Source organism: Uloborus diversus, chromosome 6 (assembly GCF_026930045.1).
Source record: "Uloborus diversus isolate 005 chromosome 6, Udiv.v.3.1, whole genome shotgun sequence".
Classification (NCBI taxonomy): domain Eukaryota; kingdom Metazoa; phylum Arthropoda; class Arachnida; order Araneae; family Uloboridae; genus Uloborus; species Uloborus diversus.
In genome coordinates, this window is record NC_072736.1 from 2,653,053 (window position 1) to 2,676,727 (window position 23,675).

General features: G+C 37.6%; 1 protein-coding gene across 1 annotated transcript in view; it reads right to left on the bottom strand.

Annotated features, from left to right (window-relative positions):
• LOC129224208 (zonadhesin-like) overlaps positions 1 to 23,675 on the bottom strand; it is a 133,589-nt gene that overhangs the window by 74,275 nt on the left and 35,639 nt on the right. Inside the window, exons 13-25 of the mRNA XM_054858626.1 lie at positions 23,077 to 23,172; positions 22,367 to 22,462; positions 20,956 to 21,051; positions 17,656 to 17,751; positions 15,787 to 15,909; positions 9,682 to 9,855; positions 7,954 to 8,062; positions 7,496 to 7,518; positions 6,777 to 6,926; positions 5,915 to 6,023; positions 5,457 to 5,479; positions 4,736 to 4,885; positions 3,874 to 3,981 (exon numbers count right to left, since the gene is read on the bottom strand). Coding sequence (XP_054714601.1) covers positions 3,874 to 3,981; positions 4,736 to 4,885; positions 5,457 to 5,479; positions 5,915 to 6,023; positions 6,777 to 6,926; positions 7,496 to 7,518; positions 7,954 to 8,062; positions 9,682 to 9,855; positions 15,787 to 15,909; positions 17,656 to 17,751; positions 20,956 to 21,051; positions 22,367 to 22,462; positions 23,077 to 23,172 — 1,353 coding nt within the window. The remainder of the gene's footprint in view (positions 1 to 3,873; positions 3,982 to 4,735; positions 4,886 to 5,456; positions 5,480 to 5,914; positions 6,024 to 6,776; positions 6,927 to 7,495; positions 7,519 to 7,953; positions 8,063 to 9,681; positions 9,856 to 15,786; positions 15,910 to 17,655; positions 17,752 to 20,955; positions 21,052 to 22,366; positions 22,463 to 23,076; positions 23,173 to 23,675) is intronic.

Consider the following 23,675-nt stretch of genomic DNA (forward strand, 5'->3'; position numbering starts at 1 on the left):
TGTGTGTATTTGTGTCTGTGTGCAGGCATGAGTGTGTGTGTGTGTATGTGTGTGTGCAGGTGTGTGTATGTATGTGTGTGTATGTTGGATATGGACGCAACCTGGAGACGGTGTTCGCAAGAGGAGCAGCATCGTGAGGCCGGTCGACGGTGGTGCTGCAGAGGGAGGCGGTAGGAAAATAAAATCATAGGAGCATCAAAACAGTCAAATGAGAACAATAAGCAATCGTGATTTCTCAAAAAAAAAAATGGTATTAATAATAATTTGAACTTTGACATCTTGAATTCAAATTATGTTTTTCGCAATCACGAGTGTGTGTGTATATAGGCATGTGTGTTTGTGTGTGGGAGGTATGTGTATGTGTTTGTGTGTGTAGGTGTATGTATAGGTGTACGTGTAAGTGTAGGCATGTGCGTGTGTGTATGTGTGTTTGTGTGGGGGGGTATGTGTTTGTGTGTTTAGGTGTCTGTATGTATGCGTGTGTGTATGTGTTTGTGTGTGTAAGTGTATGCGTGTGTGTATGTGTTTGTGTAAGGTTTTCGCTAGAGGAGCAGCACCATGAGGAGGCCGGCCGACCGTGGTGCTGCAGAAACAGGCGGGGGGGGGGGGGGGGGTAAAATCATAGGAATTCAAAACTGTCAAGTAAGAACAATAAGCAAGCGTGATTGCTCAAAAAAAACATCTTACCATCATCGGGACAAACGCATTTTGGGCATGGCCCCGAATCGTCCACATAACATTCTTCCTCACACACAGGATAGGAATTGCACTTAGGTCTTTTCGTCGGGGTGGTGCCGCCTAGGGAATAAAAGTCATGTACACAAAAGTACGCATGGACATCGATTATACAAGGACCATTCTATTAGTTTCTGGAGATATTCTGAGATGGCCTTTTACTACACTCATTTTGAAGGTACGAAAACAAAATTCTGCATAAATATTGTCCGTTTTTTCACAAGAAGGCACTTCGCCACGCCTCCTGGAACGAAGAGTCCCATTTTACGGGGGGAGGGGAGAGTAATCGGTAAGCAATCCACGAACTTCTAAAGGAGACAACCAGATAGCCTTAATTTGGGCGTGCATTTTAATGGGCAAAAAAGTCTTAGTGTCCTTTATATCACTTGCTTCACCTATCTCTTGTCATTTTACTTATTCTTACATTTTAAAAACTGCTGCTTTTACAACAAAATGCTATGATCCGAATGTACCTGCTCCCGAAAACAGTGAAATAGAATCATCGGATACCACGTGACGAGGGAGGAGTAAGTGCGTTATTGAGGAAAACGGACAATACTTAGTTTCGTAGTTTTTCCCTTTCTAAATCTAATTTTCAGAACTACCTTTGTAGAAGAGAGTGAATTCTGAAACCTACGAATACTTCGTCTTCCTTGTTGAGATTCAGAAATGGTCAAGCTTAACCTTTAAAATTTCACTGATTTCGTTGGAAAAAGAGACCTACCGTAGAAAATGTTCTCTCCCTGAGATTAATATTTATAAGTAAGAAAAGAAAAAACTTGGAAAAATTTAAGCAGATATTTCATATTCAATATTGTATGACATATCTGACTAGGAATGGGGGGAAAGTTTTTTTAACTGTCTTAACAATATTTAGAAGTCAAAAGAAGAATTATATCGAAACATCAAGTGGCGCAACTCAGAATGTCAAAATGTCGTATGTTTGTTCAGTCTACAAACCCGTGATTAACAAATTAAAGATAAACGTTCGTTTCAGGAATAATAATACAAGTGTACTGAAATGTTCATAACTAACCTTCTATTAACTATAGCAAACTCATTGTTTTTTAATTAAGTTTTTTTTTTCCCGATCTTGAAGTGGACTGCTTTTGAGATGGGACAGTGTTCTCTTAGGCAATCAATATCGCTTAATTTAATTTCCATATCACGCTAGAAGTCAGAAGGACAAAAATTAGAAGAACCACTCGAAATTTTCCGTAGTAATAAATCGTGTTTCAGTTATTCTCAAAAAATCAGAACGTTCATTGAAATACAGACTGTTCGTATCTATCCTAAAGAGGGTGCTTCAACACAGTTTACAAAGTTGGTGAAGAACAGCCTACTAAGGCTCTTGCACCAAAAAACTCAATCAAACCAAACTAACCAAGTTTAATGTCACTTAAATAGCGCGTGTAAACGTATTTTTATTTTGGAGAAAAAAACAAACTTTTGTTTATTACTCGGGCATTACAAAACGGTTGTACACTGTTAAAACCGGAGGAGCCAGATAGGTGCGATTTTCCGCCTTAGGGCGCAAAGACGGAGCCATAGAGAGTCACAGAGGCTAGGAAATATTGTTCCGATATCTTTTAGCACCTCAGTGGATGAAAGAAGGTAATGAAGGGCCATCAGCTCACGCAGTAGCCAATAGCGACTCTTTTCCTCCGCAAAGGTGCCTCGCTCGCACATGCGCTGTGCACTCCGGGATAAGTTCAGTTCAGCCACTTTAATGGCGGACGACGATGCTGCAACGTAGTTGTTGATACATTAAATTTTCACATTGAATTGACAACTAAACTGGATTAAAATTCAACATTTCTGGGACAAACCTTCAAAACCTTGCGTAAGTACAGTCATTTAATCATGGTATAACATTTAAGGCTTTCCAACAGGCTTTTAGTGTTTTCAGAGTCGAGTTTCAACAAAGTAAATTGAGTACTACTTCTTGTTTATAGTTAACCGTTTTAACATAGTGATGTATGGCTTTTTCTATCATGTGTACTAATATATGCTGTTACTTGCTTTTGTCGCGTCAGCGGTCTCGCGGATTTTCCCCAAAATGTTTATTGCTAGCAATACGAAATAATTAATAAGTAACCGTTATGAAAATTTAACGATGTAACTTAACTGCTACAGCAGATACACTAAATGTCTTTATCTTCTCAATAAAATAGTTGCGTAGACGAAGCAAAGGAAAAAAAAAGACGCTTGGAAAAGAAATCTCTCTATGTGTTTCATGCCATGACTCATTACGTAAAAATATTTCGTTGGTGTTATTTCAAAAAAAAAAAAAAAAAAACGAATGCATTGTCTAGACGCGTTTATTATTATTATTTTTTTTTTTCTGATTTCTGTCTCCAATGCTTTTTTATTATGTGGGCTGCCAAAAATTTGTTTTGATTTTAATGTCAAAAAAGTTCCTATTTAAAAAAGAAAAAAATAGTGCTTTTTTAGATTACTTATGTTCAAATAGGATATTCAAATGTCGAACCATATATGTATACGTATCAATATGTTACTCTTGATTAAAATATTTTGAACGTTTATAAAACGCCTGCAATTTATGAAACGATTTGATTTTTCCGTGATTGTAATATAACTGAAAAATGTTGAATGTGTCCGTAAATTATCCATAGATGCCTACATTCTTAATTTTTGGTATTATGCTGTAGTAAATGTCAATATCCATTTAAAACTACAGAGCAATCCAAGGGTTTATATGAGAGTTAGAACTCGGATAGAGGAATTGAAGTCATGAACGCTTCTAAATTATGTTGGAAAGTCTGAAATGTGATCAAATGCCTTAAATGACAAATTTTAACCCAAAATCAATTCAATGTGAAACACGTACCAAGACTTTGTATATCATAAGCACAAACAATAAACACAATAATATTCAAAAATGCACACAATACGGAGGAGGGGGGGAAGAGGATCTACTGTAGAAATCAGTAACGGTGCCATTTATCTCTCTGAAGGTTTCTTCTTTTCACCGCCGCTGTCTGTCTTTTAAAAGGTGCCCGTTTTTCACCCTAATAAGAGGTGCGATTTCGGCTCCGTATTGGGTGTCGCTGGTGAACAAACGTTTCACCCCTGGAAGGTGCCAAACGCAACCTGTAGTTTTAACAGTGTACTTACCATCATCGGGACAGGCGCATTTGGGACATGGCTTCGAGTCGTCCAAATGGCAACCAGCTTTGCACTTGTATTTGGGGCATTCGGGTTTTCGGGTCGGGTAGGTGCCGCCTGCATGAAAAAGAAAAATCTGAAGAAAAGTGGAACTTAGTTGCAATCTGAACTCTGTTTGTTAACAGAACTGATTTTTATGACTGGACTCTTAACTACGTTCATTTCTACGTTCATTAGATTTTGGTTTTGGTTTGCGAAGGAAGAAAGCTTGTCTTTAGATATTTTCAAAGGTTGTAAGCAATGCAATTGAACAGGAGCATCACTTTTAAATTTTCATTAACTAATAGCAGCATTATTGGTCAAACCCCTAAACTCCACCTTAAATCAAAACTTTGCAGCTTCCTAAAGTACTAATGCTGAATTAAAACATATTAAACTACAAATTAACTCAATTGATGGCCTATAAAAAGATAATTAGCTTTAAAAGATGATTAGCTTTTAAACCCTGAAATTACGAAAAATTACTCTTTTAGAAAGGTCGTGGACACTTGGAACAGCTTACCGGAAGAGGTGGTAATGAGCACGGGGGGTGTATAGCTTTAAGAGGGTCATTGATCTTCATTAAGGATTTATAAACTGACTAGGATCAGCCTAACTGCGCCCGGAGCCTGCTGCGGGTCGTCACATTTGTATTTGTATAAAACAGGCGAAATTCTAAAAAAAGCACTTAATTCGAAAATCCTTTTTTGCGCATAAAGCTTACGCATTTGACAACAACGTAGGTCACTTATTCCAGCGATACTCAGAAAAAGACATTTATTACTACAGAAGTAATGATGAATGGAAAGTTTCATCAAGCTCACGTTCTTACCGTCTGCGGGACATTGTGACGCAGGAATGCACCTCTGGTTCTCGTCCCTGTAGAAACCTTCTTTGCAGTCGCAACCCTTGTTGCACACCAAGAAGTTGCACTTTCCTCTAGTCTCGCAATCATTGCAAGGAATCACGCAGTCGCTGTAGCGCTCGTTCTCAGGGCCTGATTAACGCACGGTCCGGCGGGTCCGCGGACCTGGGCACCACAAATTTAGGGGCACTAAAATAGCCTAAATTAACTTTCTTCCTTTTTTTCCTGTTAAAGTGGACGTTCCTTTTCAACTTTTAAAGGAATCAAAAATTGTTTGAGAAGCTGCTCAGGATAATTTACAGGCGTTTTTCTTATTGACCATTGAAAATTCTGTGACATCAAAATTAGATTTCGATGATGTGATCGACACATTTGCCTCTGTTAAAGTCAAAGCCTTTTTAAAGCTTAATGTCAGAGTTAGTTTTTTTTTTTTGCTATTTTTGCAGTTTTAAAATGTTTTTTAATACATTTTCCCCTTAAGGTAAGGCAATTTTAACTATGATTAGTATGGTGACTATCAAGTGTTTGGTATTCAAACCCCAGGTTTTTGTAGTAATGTCTAGGTTTCTAGTGTATTAGGTTTCTAGCATAAAACATTGACTTTGAAATTGTGCTGATTTTCTCATGGGGGGGGGGGGCACCAATTTTTACTCAGGACCTGGGCACCAGTTTGTCTTGATCGGGCCCTGCTCGTTCTTGCCGCACTTCTCTCCAGATGTAGAAACAAAGGGTATTCACGGTTTTAACTAAATGAACGCTAAGAAATAAAACAATACCTTTGTACATGAAGTACACCGCCAGCTCAATCATTCCATCCGAGAACGGCAGTTTCGTGCTTGTTAGCACTTATCAGCCCGGAATAGGAAGTGCCTGAGCTGGAGGTGGAAAACCAATTAAGGACGCCAAAAGTGCCAAGCAAACTGATAGCTAATACAGAATTAGCACTGATTAGACGAGTGACCAAAGCAATGGGTCGGTTCAACTCGAAGATTGCAGGAAAGGCAAGGCTCTTGCGCCAAAAAACTCAATCAAACCAAACCAACAAAGTTTAATGTCATTTAAATAGCGTGTGTAAACGTATTTTCATTTTGAAGAGAAAAACAAACTTTTGTTTATTAGTCGGGCATTACAAAAAGGTTGTACTTACCATCATCGGGACAGGCGCATTTGGGACACGGCTTCGAGTCGTCCAAATGGCAGCCAGCTCTGCACTTGTATTTGGGGCATTCGGGTTTCCGGGTCGGGTAAGTGCCGCCTGCATGAAAAAGAAAAATCTGAAGAAAAGTGGAACTTAGTTGCAATCTGAACTCTGTTTGTTAACAGAACTGATTTTTATGACTGGACTCTTAACTACGTTCATTTCTACGTTCATTAGATTTTGGTTTTGGTTTGCGAAGGAAGAAAGCTTGTCTTTAGATATTTTCAAAGGTTGTAAGCAATGCAATTGAACAGGAGCATCACTTTTAAATTTTCATTAACTAATAGCAGCATTATTGGTCAAACCCCTAAACTCCACCTTAAATCAAAACTTTGCAGCTTCCTAAAGTACTAATGCTGAATTAAAACATATTAAACTACAAATTAACTCAATTGATGGCCTATAAAAAGATAATTAGCTTTAAAAGATGATTAGCTTTTAAACCCTGAAATTACGAAAAATTACTCTTTTAGAAAGGTCGTGGACACTTGGAACAGCTTACCGGAAGAGGTGGTAATGAGCACGGGGGTGTATAGCTTTAAGAGGGTCATTGATCTTCATTAAGGATTTATAAACTGACTAGGATCAGCCTAACTGCGCCCGGAGCCTGCTGCGGGTCGTCACATTTGTATTTGTATAAAACAGGCGAAATTCTAAAAAAAGCACTTAATTCGAAAATCCTTTTTTGCGCATAAAGCTTACGCATTTGACAACAACGTAGGTCACTTATTCCAGCGATACTCAGAAAAAGACATTTATTACTACAGAAGTAATGATGAATGGAAAGTTTCATCAAGCTCACGTTCTTACCGTCTGCGGGACATTGTGACGCAGGAATGCACCTCTGGTTCTCGTCCCTGTAGAAACCTTCTTTGCAGTCGCAACCCTTGTTGCACACCAAGAAGTTGCACTTTCCTCTAGTCTCGCAATCATTGCAAGGAATCACGCAGTCGCTGTAGCGCTCGTTCTCAGGGCCTGATTAACGCACGGTCCGGCGGGTCCGCGGACCTGGGCACCACAAATTTAGGGGCACTAAAATAGCCTAAATTAACTTTCTTCCTTTTTTTCCTGTTAAAGTGGACGTTCCTTTTCAACTTTTAAAGGAATCAAAAATTGTTTGAGAAGCTGCTCAGGATAATTTACAGGCGTTTTTCTTATTGACCATTGAAAATTCTGTGACATCAAAATTAGATTTCGATGATGTGATCGACACATTTGCCTCTGTTAAAGTCAAAGCCTTTTTAAAGCTTAATGTCAGAGTTAGTTTTTTTTTTTTGCTATTTTTGCAGTTTTAAAATGTTTTTTAATACATTTTCCCCTTAAGGTAAGGCAATTTTAACTATGATTAGTATGGTGACTATCAAGTGTTTGGTATTCAAACCCCAGGTTTTTGTAGTAATGTCTAGGTTTCTAGTGTATTAGGTTTCTAGCATAAAACATTGACTTTGAAATTGTGCTGATTTTCTCATGGGGGGGGGGGCACCAATTTTTACTCAGGACCTGGGCACCAGTTTGTCTTGATCGGCCCTGCTCGTTCTTGCCGCACTTCTCTCCAGATGTAGAAACAAAGGGTATTCACGGTTTTAACTAAATGAACGCTAAGAAATAAAACAATACCTTTGTACATGAAGTACACCGCCAGCTCAATCATTCCATCCGAGAACGGCAGTTTCGTGCTTGTTAGCACTTATCAGCCCGGAATAGGAAGTGCCTGAGCTGGAGGTGGAAAACCAATTAAGGACGCCAAAAGTGCCAAGCAAACTGATAGCTAATACAGAATTAGCACTGATTAGACGAGTGACCAAAGCAATGGGTCGGTTCAACTCGAAGATTGCAGGAAAGGCAAGGCTCTTGCGCCAAAAAACTCAATCAAACCAAACCAACAAAGTTTAATGTCATTTAAATAGCGTGTGTAAACGTATTTTCATTTTGAAGAGAAAAACAAACTTTTGTTTATTAGTCGGGCATTACAAAAAGGTTGTACTTACCATCATCGGGACAGGCGCATTTGGGACACGGCTTCGAGTCGTCCAAATGGCAGCCAGCTCTGCACTTGTATTTGGGGCATTCGGGTTTCCGGGTCGGGTAAGTGCCGCCTGCATGAAAAAAAAAAAAAATCTAAACAAAAGTTGAACTTAACTGAAATCTGAACTATCTTGACAGAACTGATTTTTATGACTGGACTTTAAACAACGTTCATTTCACAGCCTGATTATTGCAGAAACTAACTGAAAGGTTGTCTCACGTCGTCGCTTAAACTTGTCCTTTTCTGATTCAAAAGAAATATTAAAATATTGAAATGAAAAAAAAAAACAGTTGCTTATATTTTATTCCTAAAAAAATTTGTAGGTTTACTTCTTAATGTTTCTCGCATTTTTCCTGTGACTGATGAAATGAGGACCAAACAGTTTAGAAAACTCAAATTAGCCTTGCTATTTTGCTTGAAAATAATCCGCTTTTTAGGTCTATGTCATGGCTATATTCGTTACATTCTTTTCTTTTCTTACAGAGAATGTTAAATAGCTAAATGATTTAAAATGAGTTGCGCATTGTGGAGTAGATTACGTTTTAAAAATATGCCATTATTGCTTCAACTAGTCATGCATTGTGGAAAATTTAATAGATGCTTATGTTACTACATTAAACTGGATTGATTGAGGTAAAATATTGATTAGCTATTGACTGAAAAATATTATTCATTGTTAAAACACTCTCTGGCATTAAGAGCTTCAACAAAATTCACTCAAGCATAGGATTTCGAGGATCAAAGTTTTGAATTCTATTTTCCAAGAAAACTAATCTGCATTTGAAATTGACAGATTAAGAACATTCAAAATGTTATGAGCATTTTGAAAAAAAAAAAAAAATCTAAGGTTTTTAATTTCAGAAATTATAAATTGCATTGGTTTCGTGAAGAATGAAATAAATAGTTAAGTTTAGTAACAATATTAGCACAAATTCAGTTTTGGATTGAGATGAATTTCACGAATTATACGAATGGAAGTAGAACTATCTACATCCATTCGTATTCGAGAAACGATACTAATTCAATAACAGCAATGAAGTACTGATTAGGTTTTGGTTTTGTTTTGCGAAGGAAGAAAGTTTGTCTTTAGATATTTTCAAAGGTTGTAAGCAATCCAATTGAACAGGAACATCACTATTAAATTTCCATTAACTAATAGCAGGATCATTGGTTAATCCCTTAAACTCCACCTAAAATCAAAACTTTGCGGCTTCCTAAAGTACTAATGCTGAATTAAAACATATTAAACTACAAATTACTCAATTGATGGCTTATGAAAAGATAATTAGCTTTAAAAGATGATTAGCTTTAAAGATGATTAGCTTTTAAACCCTGAAATTAGGAAAAATTACTCCTTAATAAGGTCGTGGGCACTTGGAACAGCTTACTGGAAGAGGTGGTAATGAGCAAGGGGTGGATAGCTTTAAGGGGCCATTGATCTTCATTGGGGACTTATAAACTGACTAGGATCAGCCTAGCTGGGCCCAGAGTCTGTTTCCGGTCGTCACACTTGTATAAAACAGGCGAAATTCTAAAAAAATGCACTTAATTCGAAAATCCTTTTTTGCGCATGTAGCTTACACATTTGACAACAACGTAGGTGACTTATTCCAGCGATACTCAGAAAAAGACATTTGTTACTGCAGAAATAATGATGAATGGAAAGTTTCATCAAGACCACGTTCTTACCGTCTGCGGGACATTTTGACGCAGGAATGCACCTCTGGTTCTCGTCTCTGTAGAAGCCTTTCTTGCAGTCGCAACCCTTGTTGCACACCAAGAAGTTGCATTTTCCTCTGGTCTCGCAGTCGTTGCAAGGAATCACGCAGTCGCTGTATCGCTCGTTCTTGCCGCACTTCTCTCCTGATGTAGAAACAAAGGGTATTCACGGTTTAAACAAAATGAACGCTAAGAAATGAAACAATACCTATGTACATGAAGTACACCGCCAGTTCAGTCATTCCATCCGAGGACTGCTGTTTCGTGCTTATTAGCACTTATCAGCCCGGAATAGGAAGTGTTTGAGCTGGAGGTGGAAAACCAATTAAGGAAGCCAAGAGTGCCAAGCAAACTGGTAGCTAATACAGAATTAGCACTGACCAGACGCGTGACCAAAGCAATGGTTCGGTTCAACTCGAAGATTGCAGGCAAGGCAAGGTATTTTCAGTAAATTACCGCCCTATAGCCAGGGCTAAAGCAGAACACCTCGGACCTTAACTGCAGTCCTCGGATGGAATGATTGAGCTGGTGGTGTACAGTGGTGGTAAAAGAAAAAAAAAATTGCATCACTTGCGAAATCCAAATATTTTTAGCATTTATAAGTAATTATAAAATATTTAACGGTTCTTGCATCATATAACACGAATTGCCATCGGTACATAACGTAAGATATAAGATTCATCAGTTCACGGGAAAAAACTTGACTAGAAAATGAACTAAGAAGTAAAAAATTAGCTTCATTTGTTTAAAGTCAAAGAAGTAATGAGCGAAAAAATACAGAGTCGCTAGTTTATTATTCGTAACAGTCATTAACGCACAATTCTCAATGCTTGAAAACTGCAAAATGGAAATAAAAATTTTGAAAAACAACATTCGATTATGCAAAACAATCAAAATGAAGTATGTAGGTGAAAATTGCAAACAAATGAAATGAGTAACTGTCGAAGGTACTTCACGCAGATTACGCGTATTAAACTATAGAGGGAAACAAACAGCAATCATATGATGTAAAGATTTATCCACGCGATCAATTTTTATTTTAAAAATGTTAAACAAAACTACTATTTTTTTAATCCCCCCCCCCCTTAAGCAGATGTGTATTTAGGTGTGTGTGTTTGTGTGTGGGGGGTATGTATGTTTGTGTGTAGGGGTATGTGCATGTGTGTGTGTCTGTGTAGGCATGTGTGTTTGTGTCTGTGTGCAGGCATGAATGTGTGGGTAGTTGTGTGTATGTGTTTGTGTGTGTGTATGTGTAGGTGTCTGTATGTATGCGTATGTGTGTAGGTGTATGTGTTTGTGTGTGTATGTGTATGTGCGTGTGCGTAGTTGTGTATGTATGCGCGTGTGTGTAGGACATGGATGTAACCTGGAGACGATTTTCGCTATAGGAGCAGCATCATGAGGAGCCGGTCGACGGTGATGCTGCAGAGGGTGCTGAAGGGAAAATAAAATGATAGCACATCAAAACAGTCAAATGAAAGCAATAAGCAATCGTGATTGCTCAAAAAAAAAAAAAATTAATTTGAATTTTGACATCTTGAATTCTAATTATATTTTTCGCAATCACGAGTGTGTGTATGTAGGCGTGTGTGTTTGTCTGTGGGGGTATGTGTTTGTGTGTAGGGGTTATGTGTATGTGTGTGTAGGGCAAAGGTTTTTGTGTCTGTGTGCAGGCTTGAATGTGTGGGTAGTTGTGTGTATGTGTGTGTGTCTATGTATGCGTGTTTGTACGTGTGTGTGTGTAGTTGTGTATGTATGCGCGTGTGTGTAGGACAGGGATGCAACCTGGAGACGGCTTTCGCTATAGGAGCAGCATCGTGAGGTGGCCGGTCGACGGTGATGGTGCGGAGGGTGGCGGTGGGAAAATAAAATGATAGGACATCAAAACAGTCAAATGAGAACAATAAGCAATCGTGATTGCTCAAAAAAACAAGGTTTTACGAATGAATAGATTTAACGGATTTATCCTCAAATGCTACAATATGTGTAAAACATCTACGATGTTATATTCGTATATGCAAAGTGTATAGGTATAAAAAGTGCTTATAAATGAAAAGTGTAAAACTTCAAAAGGCTTCTTCGGAATTATGAAATTTTAATCATGTGTTAGTATTGATTACATCATTTACACACCGCCACGCGCCAGTTATGTACTCAGGGCCCCATTAGGATAGCCCTTGGCCAAACATTTAGTCGGGGCCCCTGTTAGCAAACCTTATAACAATTTCAGCCATTTCCTAAAACAATTTTAGACATTTAGGGGTCACTAAAATTCAGGAGCCCTAGGTCGCGGCCTTATTGGCCTATTTAACAATCAGGCCCTGTGTGTACTCATTTTGGGCTGCTTTTATGGCACAAAAGAGCATTGAATTCAGATTTTAAAATCAGTCATTTTTTCATTATTTCGTATTCTTGAGATGTGCCAATAAGACAACCGGTGAGCGATTTGTTCTATTCTGTGAGTAAAATTCTAATGAACTGTGCATACCTTGACCAGGACACTTTGATGTAGGTATACATTTCTGGTTTTCGTCCCTGTAGTAGCCCTTTTAGCAGTTGCAACCCTCGTACAGTTAGCCCTGATTTTACAGTCGTTGCAAGGGATCACGCAGTCGCTGTAGCGCTCGTTTTTATCACACTTCTTGCCTAGTCTAAGTTTGCTCACAATCGAAAACGAACTGAAGTGTGCATCACATGACTTCCTTTTACTCCAATTTAAAGATAATAGTGCCTCGGAGTGAGCAAAAAAATTTTTTAAATACTTTCGTTCCAAGTCTGTTGCGAACCGAAGCAAAGAAATCGTTTTATACAGATACATTTGCCCAATATTGGAAGTTTTAATGTGATTCAATGGTTAACTCTCTAAATATGGCCAAATTGAAACCAGATTTTAAAAAAAAAACGCCAAATTCGTCGCCAAGTTGGCGACAAAACTTGGCAACCAAAAGCTTGGCGATATATTGCCAAGTGTTTGCGAAATTATAGCACTGCTTGAGTTTACATTGAAATTAACAATGATTTTACCACAAAAAGGTGTAAAAGACCCCCTTTGGAACATCCGAATGCAACCAAAAGAGAAGGTGTACAACTAGACCCAACTTGGAGTCTATGTGCCAAATTTGAACTTTCTAGGACATACCGTTCTTGAGTTATTCGAGATACATACGCACATACATACGTACATACGACCGTCACGAGAAAACTCGTTGTAATTAACTCGGGGATCGTCAAAATGGATTCTTCAGGTGTCTATACGTTCTTAGGCAGGTATCCACGTGTAGTCGGGTTGAAAAATAAAATCAATATTCATTCGGGGGTGAGCAAAATGGAAATTAAGGCCGATTTTTGAGTGAAAATTTTTTCGCGAATACAAGGCTTCCTTTTTTGTAAAAGGAAGTAAAAACAGAAAACGTGCAAGCTTTCGGCGATTATAAACTCAGTCTAATGAGATAACTGTATATTCCAGCCCTTTTCGATTCTGTTAATACCCCAATCCTATTTGTATACTTCATAGTTCCGCCAATCTAGAACTTTGAAATCGAATGTTATCTTTGCAATAGATCTGTAAGAACCGTCTAGTCATAATAGTCCTGATTTTTTTTGATTTTTTTTTTTTGAGCAATCACGATTGCTTATTGCTTTCATTTTTGACTGTTTTGATGTGCTATCATTTTATTTTCCCGCCAGCACCCTCTGCAGTACCACCGTCGACCGGCTCCTCACGATGCTGCTCCTATAGCGAAAATCGTCTCCAGGTTGTGTTCATATCCTACACTTACACGCATACATACAAGCACGTACACACACACAAACACACATACACACACATACGTACGCCTACACAGACACACACAAACACACACACCAACACATACACACGCAAAAACACACACTCAAACACATACATACACGCATACATTCAAACACCTACACACAACTACCCTGCCTGCACACAGACACATATACCTACACACACATACACATTCCCCCCCCCCCACACACAAACACTCATACACACAACTACCCACACACTCATACCTGCACACAGACATAAACACACATGCCTACACACACATACACATACCACCCTACACACAAACACACATACCCCCCCCCCTACACACATAAACACACACGCCTACACACACACACTCGTGATTGCGAAAAACTTTTTTTTTTAACGTATTTGTGGGATTGCTGTGTTAAATTTTGGTGATAGCACCTAAAAAAATGTTTTGTCTTACGTTGAACTGGCAAGAAATCTCGTGTGATATGGAACTTTTTGAAGACAAATGAGTCAGTGAGAAGCAAAGGGATGTAAGTGGACATTTTCAAGTTTTGAGTAAAACGCGTTTAAAGATAACATCCTTGGTAGGCTTTCACTGAATTTATTTTTCTAACTCATGCTGTCCAGCAGCACTTACCAGGGCTACTAGTAGTGTATCTTGCTCCTAGACAGAGAAATGCTTCCCCTACTATTTGTACTGGTTATCTCCAAATTTTTAATTTTGCCACTTACACCCCTTTGTATCTATCTTACTGCCTCAAATTTAGTTTCATTTATCAAATCTCTAATGACAAAAGAGTTGCTAACACTTGTTATTAATTAATGAATCTAGCCGAAATTTTTATTCTGTTAGTTGAACTCTGCGAAGTTTGAAGGAAACTTCAAGCCTTCCCCAAAACAATGTACAGAATTATACGTATTACTATTACAATTAATGTCATTATTTTGAGTTTTACCGCCATCAAAAAAGTTTATTTTATAGGTAACAAAACATGTTTTGATGTAACTTCATATCGCTGTTCCGGTGAAACATTGACGTAACTGCAAAATTAATAGAAAATGAGGTATTGTCGTCACTGGGTCAAACGTGGTTACCTCATTCGGAGGGATACTAACAGGTTTGTTTGTTTTTTCAACTTTTTGCCACCAGGGCAGTAACTCAACTATGCTTCATTGTATGAGGTAATGAATAACATAAAATAATTTTGTATATTTGGTTCTCCTATCAAAATTAACACTTTTTGCAGTTGCGTCAATGTTCCACCGGAACAGCGATAAAAAAGTGATTTTTTTTTGAGCAATCACGATTGCTTATTGTTCTCACTTGAGTGTTTTTAGCGTGCTATCATTTTATTTTCCCACCGCCACCCTCCGCACCATCACCGTCGACCGGCTCCTCACGATGCTGCTCCTATAGCGAAAGCCGCCTCCGGTTTGCGTCCATGTCCTACACACACGCGCATACATACACAACTACACACACACACGCGCGCACACAAATACATACACCTACACACACATACACAAACACACACACACACAAACACATACACACACTCAAACACATACACACACACGCATACATACAGACACCTACACATACACACCTACACACAACTACTCACACACTCATCACACTCATGCCTACACACAACTACCCACACACTCATCACACTCATGCCTGCACACAGACACAAACACATATGCCTACACACACATACACATTCCCCACCACACACAAACACTCATACACACAACTACCCACATACTGATACCTTCACACAGACACAAACACACATGCCTACACACACATACACATACCCCCTACACACAAACACACATACTCCCCAAACACACATAAACACACATGCTACATACACACACACTCGTGATTGCGAAAAACATAATTTGAATTCAAGAGGTCAAAATTCAAATTAATTTTTTTTTTTGCTTTACTCTTGAATGAAAGGAACTAGGCTTGATTTTTATTTTCAGAGCAAGACACGACGCAAAATAGAAAACAAACTTTCGACTTCTTTTTTCTTAAATTTTTCTATTTTTTGCCACATGCGCTTGAGACATCTAGGCAGACTTATCTGCGTTACGTAAGGTTGTGTAATTGTACAATAAAATAAATACAAGAACAAAGATGAATAAAATTGAAATGTTCAAGCAAGTCTTTTCTAGATTTTGAAAGATTTTAAAACACTTTTTTCAAATTAGTCAAAACTAACTAGATCAGCAGCTCAGTATAAATAAAAGTGAAATTTTTTTTTTTTAAATCGTACCTGGAGAGTTGTTGCATTTACAACTTGGACAAGGTTTTGTAGAATAGTCGATCCTACAATCCCTAGGGCACTTGGGTGGGGAACATTGTACCGGTGGTCTATCTGCAGGAGGATTATTCCCGCCTGTAAATTGGAAATACGTAAAGTCAGAAAGACGAATGATTCTGTTTAAAGCAATAGAACTGGTTTCCAAATAAATTACTTTCTTCAACGTCATTCGGCAACATGCTAAATCCTTCGGACAGAACAGCCGTCACTTAGGCGAATAGAGTGAGTAGTTATAGGTGGCGCTGTGCATGACAGTTTAGTCCAGTGGCATAGGCGGCTCGTACGAGGGGGCAACTGCCCTCTCACTTTTAAAAGTGAAGGGGCATTCTGCCGTACTAAGCGCAAAAGTCGTATCTGCAGCTGAGCTCAAACCGAGAAACTGCTATTTAATATTTTACGCCTCCATATATTTGATTTAGATACAACTTTTTTAGAATTAAAGGGGTCACAGTTTTTAAAATTTTTGAATATTGTGTTTTTCTTTGAAACCATAACATACGCACTCATTTCGCAACCAATAATTTATTTTCAAAATCTTAAAATATTGCCCACATTTTTCAAAAATTCAAAAATTTAGCTAAATTTCAATTTTTTAAAATCGCTAAGGCTTTTTTGTTTTTGCACGCATTAAAAAAAAAAAGATTTTTGCTAAGCAATCACAATATTCATCTGTAAAAATCTGTGCATTCTTTTGTTTATATATGCATTAGAACATTTTCTGTGATTAATTATGTAAAAAATCGTATTTTTTTTTTTTAAGGTATAACATGCCCTAAACATTTGAATAATTTATAAAACGCTTATCCAATGCACAGCTTTGTTAAATATATTATCCTGACTGTAAAAAGTATTACTTTAAAGTTGTATCTTTAATAGAAAAAAAAATCCTTAGGGATTCTAATGACATGAAAACACAAAAAAAACGATCACCGAGAAAAAGCAATTTAAAGTTTTTCTTTTGCATAAGAACACATAGCGAGCATGGCCTAAAACTATTCATAACTTTTTAAATATTTGAACTAAAGCGATGAAACTTTTTCCCTGTGTTTGGAATAATTTGTAGTTTTGAAATAAGCAATAAATTTTTTTTTGATCGTTTGATCATTTTTGAGCTACTGTGACCCCTTTAAAATTACAAAAAAAAAAAAATCCCATTCACAGATGACAATAAAACATTGCATCTGGATAAAACATGCTGTAAAGAATCACCTCGTAACAATAACTCAATTTTGACAAAAAGTGTAGATACGACTGTTGTGCTTAGCATGGCAGCATTGCCCCCTTACTTTTCAGAGTTATTATTGATCAAATGAAAAATGATTTTTTATGGGGTGGATTGGTTTATTTTGCGAAAGTAAAAGCTAAAAGTTCCAAACATGAACTTTTCTCCTTTAATTTCTTAAGAATGGAACTTTAAATAGGGAAGGGGAAAGTCTACCGTGTCCATCCGTACCGATTTTCAATACCATATTCTACATTTTATTAAATTTATTAATGTCTGTTAGAGAGGACCGTACCCCCTACTAAACTCCCTTTTTTTTTCAATTTTGCAATTGCTGTTTCATACCATCCGACTCTAACGAGTGTTATTTATGATCATTCTTGTGTATTTTAAATTTTAGATGGTTATTTGTCTTGCACTGTTTCAATGTATGTACAAACCAAATTTCATTAAAATCGGTCCAGTAGTTCTGGAGATAATTGACCAAATCTGAAAATTCTCTTAATTTCTTACACCAGTGTAAGAAATTAAGAGCAACAATTTCACAAAACTCACACAAGAATGCTCTCGTGTTCAGCTTTCAGTCGAACACTACTCACCTCCATCATCGTCGTCGCACACGCAACGAGGACATGGTTCGTGGTCTTCGTCCAGTCGACAGCCAGACCTGCACCGAATCTGAGGACAATTTTGCCCTAGAATAATACATGACTGTTTAGAGGTCACGTTGTGGAAAAATCTCATAATTTAAAGATACATATCAAGAAAATCTTCCTATTATCAACCACACCTTGCCGAACTCCCCGCTTCCGGAATTTCAGAAATCATTATTTAGGAACTTGATGTTTTTGAGATCAAACGAGCTGAAGTCTGCATCACATGACTTCCTTTAACTCCAATTTAATGCCATTTTCTCGTTATTGGCAGTTTTAATATGATTCAATAGTTTACTCTCTAGATATCACCAACAGTGGCCAAATTGAAAAAAGATTTAAAAAAAAAAATTAAAAATCGCCAAATTTGTCGCCAAGTTGGCCATAAAACTCGGCGACCAAAAGACTGGCGATATATTGCCAAGTGTCTTCCAAATTATAACACCACTTGAGTTTACATCGAAATTAACAATGATTTCCCCCCAAAAAGGGGCAAAAGACCCCTTTTGGAGCATACGAATGCAACCAAAAAGAAAGTGCACAACTAGACCCCACTAGTAGTCTACGTACCAAATTTCAACTTTCTAGGACATTCCGTTCTTGAGTTATGCGACATACATACATACACACATACGCACATACGTACTTACATACAGACGTCACGAGAAAATTCGTTGCAATTAACTCGGAGATCGTCAAAATGGATATTTCGGGTGTCTGTACGTTCCTAGGCACATGTCCACGTGTGGTCGGGTTGAAAAAAAAACTCAACATTCATTTGGGGGTGAGCAAAATGGAAATTAAGGCCGATTTTTGGGTAAAATTGTTTTCGCGAATACAATACTTCCTTTTTTGTAAAAGGAAGTAAAAAGGCGAAGTAGGGAAATAGGCGTCGACAAGCTACCGTCCTAAAACAATAAAGAAGTTATAAAAAAAAACATATAACGTAATTTCCTGTCCATAAGACGCAACCTTTTACTCCAAAACGTGAACTGAAATCAGCTTTCGTCTGATGGCTTCAGATTAGAACTTGGTCCTTTAAAATGTTGATTTTTTAGGAAAATATGATTAACATTTAAGTGTGACAAGATGTCGATTTTCATCTTCGGAGCTCCATTGAATAGTCTCACTCGACAATTCATGCAAATGTTATCGACACAACTCACGATCTCATATTTGAGCTTCCTCCAGCCAATTCGTAGTGCAAAAGTTTTTTTTTTTTTTTTTTTTTTTGAGCAATCACGATTGCTTATTGTTCTCATTTGACTGTTTTTGGCGTCCTATATCATTTTATTTTCCCACCGCCACCCTCCGCACCATCACCGTCGACCAACTCCTCACGATGCTGCTCCTCTAGCGAAAGCCGTCTCCAGGTTGCATCCATGTCCTACACACACGCGCATACATACACAACTACACACACACGCACGCACACATGCACACAAACACATACACAACTACACACACACGCACGCACACACACACACACACACAAACACATACACACACATACCCAAACACATACACACACGCATACATACAGACACCCACACATACACACACAAAAAAAAATACACACACATACACACAACTACCCACACATTCATGCCTGCACACAGACACAAACACATACCCCCCACACACATTCATATACACAACTACCCATACACTTATGCCAGCACACAGACACAAACACACATGTCTACACACACATACACATAACTCGTGCACACAAACACATACCACCACACACAAACACACACGCCTACATACACACACTCGTGATTGCGAAAAACATAATTTGAATTCAAGATGTCAAAATTCAAATTAATTTTTTTTATATGATGTATTTATTTCAATGAGCTTATTAATTTTAATTATTATTTTTTCGTTTTGAAAGCTGTTAAAGATTTTTTTTTTTTTTTGTTAAATGGAAAAAAGTGTTATTAGCTGCTTTGTTTTTTTTTTTTTTTTTTTGTATTTATTTATTTATTTATTTGTTTATTTATTACAACATCAGGTATAGCAACAGACCAAAAACAGTTTTAAGCAAGAAGGAGGAAAATAATGTATGATTTTGAAAGCAATTAGCGCGATGACGAATTTGTGGAATGTTTATTATAAATAAACGCAAATATATGTTTCTTCTTTCTTAACGTAGCAGCTGCTTTAGTGGTATAAAACCTAATAAATGAAATGGGAACTTTGAAGCTTTTCTATATGATACGACTATTTTTTGCAAATTCTAACTTGACAAATCACAATGTGTCTTGTTGGTCCAGACATAGTCTTTGGCAACTAAAAACTGAAATTATTAAATTATCTTTATCTATAAGGAAGTTCTGTAAAACTTCGGTGCTTTTATGAAAATCCATTAACTTTCTGATCAATAAAAATTAGTTATTTTTTCGGAATCTACAAAATTCTCTGAATATAGGAGGGAAATAGTATTACTTTCTTCCGATAGCTGATAGCTTTCCGACAGTTCGCACATTGAGGGATAAAACCATTGAGAAGAGATATAATGGAGGGAGTGAAGACTTTCTTGCGGGGAAGCCAGACCCCAAGACACATGACAGATTTGAAAGCAAAGCATTGGCCGAAATCAGGCTTCTTTCGCTTGTTTCACGCGGAACACGTTGATGAGTCACGTGACTTGTGGTCTTTGGGTCAAAGGCGGTTCCAGAAAATGTTCAAGGAGGGGGTGATTGTGTTTTACTCTTCACTCTTTGGAACTTCAGTTTCTAAAATTTTTCGAATGGGTGTACTGAACCCCATCGTTTACCCTTAGGTGATCAAAGGTACAAGGTATCATACACTTGTGTTTCTTTCGAAAAATATCCAGGGGGTGCCCTTGAATATATCTCTAATATCATCTAAGACCGTGTACAATTGAGGTTTTGGAAGTTAAATTTCAAAAAAAAAAAAAAAAATCCCTGTAGAATGTCCTGGTTCCTATCTCACAACAATAAGAGATAGACTGCAATTGAGTTTTTATGACTTCAATTCCGGAAGAATTAAGAGGAAGAGCTCCCTTTCTCCTAACACCATCGAAGAATATGTAAAATTGTGTATTTGGAACTTTAATATCTAAGGAGGGAGGGGGGCATATTCTCAACGCCAGCTCTGTGCTAGAAAACAATTTTCCTCCAAATTTCTCACTCATGAAAGTCATGCACTTAGTGCAGATGTTTTTTATTTATTTAGTTATTTTAAATGTTCAATCTACAATCGAAAACTGCTGACCTCCATCATCGTCGTCACACACGCAACGAGGACATGGTTTGTGGTCTTCGTCCAGTCGGCAGCCGGACTTGCACCGAATCTGAGGACAATTGCTTCCTAGAATAATAGTAAACGTTAAGAGGTTAGTAAACGTTAAGAGATTCCTAGGCAATTTTGCCCTAGAATAATAAATAACTGTTTAAAAATTAAGTCGTACAAAAAGCTCATGAGAAAGTTAAAGATACATTTCAAGAAAAATTTTCTATTATCCACCACAACTTGCCGAATCCTCCCGTTTCCGTAACTTCAAAAATGATTATTTAGGAACTTAATGTTTTAAAGATCAAAAAAGGCGAAATAGGGGTATAGCCGTCGACCAGCGACCGTCCTAAAACAATAAAGAAGTTAAAAAACACATAACGTAATTTCCTGTACGCAACTTTTTACCCCGCAACGTGAACTGAAATCAGCTTACGTCTGATAGCCTCAGGTTAGAACTTGGTCCTTTAAAATTCAAGTTGATATTTTGGGAAAATACTATTAACCCTTAAGGGTCATTCTTCAAAAAGTGCAACTTTTCTGTCACACGCCTTTTACTGTAAAAACTTTAAGGAACAACTGATTTAACAATACTCTTTAGTTTCATCAAAAATATATCTATTTAAACCTGCCAACATTTTTTTTAATCATAATTTTTATTTTAGTACATTTTTGGTTCACAACATGTAAATTCTCACCTCCGTGGCACGTCACACACCTTGTGTGACTGTTTATGTTGTTTAATATCTTGTTTAATCAAAAGTTTACACTTATTTATTGATTATTCCTTTCACAAGTGTCTCAAATACTATTTTTTTTAATAATATTTAATTTTTAAATATTGTGTTTTAGTTCGTGTTAGTAGGGCAAGAAAATAAGCGATGACGAATTTATGAAACGTTATTCTGAATTAACGCAAGTTTCTTCTTTCTTAATGCAACAGCAGCTTTAGTGGTATAAAACCTAATCATTGAAATGGGAACTTTGAAGCTTTTCTGTATGATACAACTAACTTTCGCAAAATCTAACTTTACAAATCACAATGGGTCTTGTTGGTCCAGAATAGTCTTTGACAATTAAAAACTGAAATTATTAAATTCCCTTTAAAAGGGGGTTTGTAAGGAAATCCTCCGAAACTTCGGTGCTCTTATAAAAATCCATTAATTTCCTGAGCAATAAAAATTAGTTATTTTTTCGAAATCTACAAAATTTTCTGAATGTAGGAGAGAAAAAGTATCACTTCCTTCCGATAACTGATAGCTTTCCGATAGTTCGCACATTGAGGGATAAAACCATTGAAAAGATGGTTTATGCTTTTAGTACAAATGTTTTTTATTTATTATTATTATTCTTCTTTTTTCTTGTGTTCAATCTACACTCGAAAACTGCTCACCTCCATTATCGTCGTCGCACACGCAACGAGGACACGGTTTGTGGTCTTCGTCCAGTCGGCAGCCGGACTTGCACCGAATCTGAGGACAATTGCTTCCTAGAATAATAGTAAAGTTAAGAGGTTGTGTGGTAAAAGAAAGTCTTAAAAGTTTGAGAAATACGTCAAAAAAGCCGCCCTGAGAAATAAAAATCAATTGGTTTTTTAGAGAAGTTTTGCTCTATATCGGTGGAGATCCAGTTCGATAATAGGGAATTTTCGTATCGGTGTGGAATTTTTCCAATATTTTCAGAATCAGTGTTCTTTCTCCCCTCATCGTCAAAAAATATATGACCGAGGCTACTTTAGCCTCTCTAGAGTTCACAAAGGGGTGCCCATCTAGAGGGGGGGGGTCATGGTGCAGACTGCGCCATTGAAATTTTTAAGGGGATGGTTTGAAGGGGAGTTTTCATTTTGTTGGGGGGTCTTGTTTTTTGGGGGGTCTTTGCGATATTTGGGGGTGGGGTTCGCTCTTGCTCTTAGGGGGTGGGCACCTCTGGTTCACAAGTATTTGATCGAAATGTTGCGCACCACCCTAGGGAGACGGGGGTGATACATCCTCAACGACGCGTCTTGAGGAAAAAAACAATTTTTAGTTAAGTTTTTTCACACACGAAAGTCATGTACATAATTCGGATGCATTCATGAGCAGCCTTCAATTGAATATTACTCACCTCCATTATCGTCGTCGCATACGCACCGAGGACACGGTTTGTGGTCTTCGTCCAGTCGGCAGCCTGACTTGCACCGAATCTGAGGACAATTGCTTCCTGGAACGATAATAATCGTCTTGGGCTTATTTCGTTCAAAAGTTGTAAAAGTTAGAAAAGAGAAAACATTTTTTGAATTTTTGACATCTTGAATCCAAATTATGTGTTTCGCAATCACGAGCGTATGTGTGTAGGCGTGTGTGCATGTAGATGCGTGTGTGTATGTGTGTGTGTGCAGGCGTGCGCGCATGCAGACATGCGTATATGTGTGTGTGTGTGTGTTAGTAGGGTATAGACGCCACCGCCTAGGAATGGTCCCGCTCGCGGATAGACAGTGGATTTCGCAGAAGCACAGGTCCAAAAACCTTAAGTTAAGCCTTGAGCAATTGAAACGATTTGTAACCATGGAGATGGAAATGTGTCCTCTTAATTAATATGAAAACAACGAGCTAGACTTATTATCGTTGTCATGGTAATCTGAAAAATCAGAGCAGCCTCAACCTCGGGGTCAAATGATAATAATAAGCAATTCGTGATTGCTCAAAAGTGCTTATACACTTTTG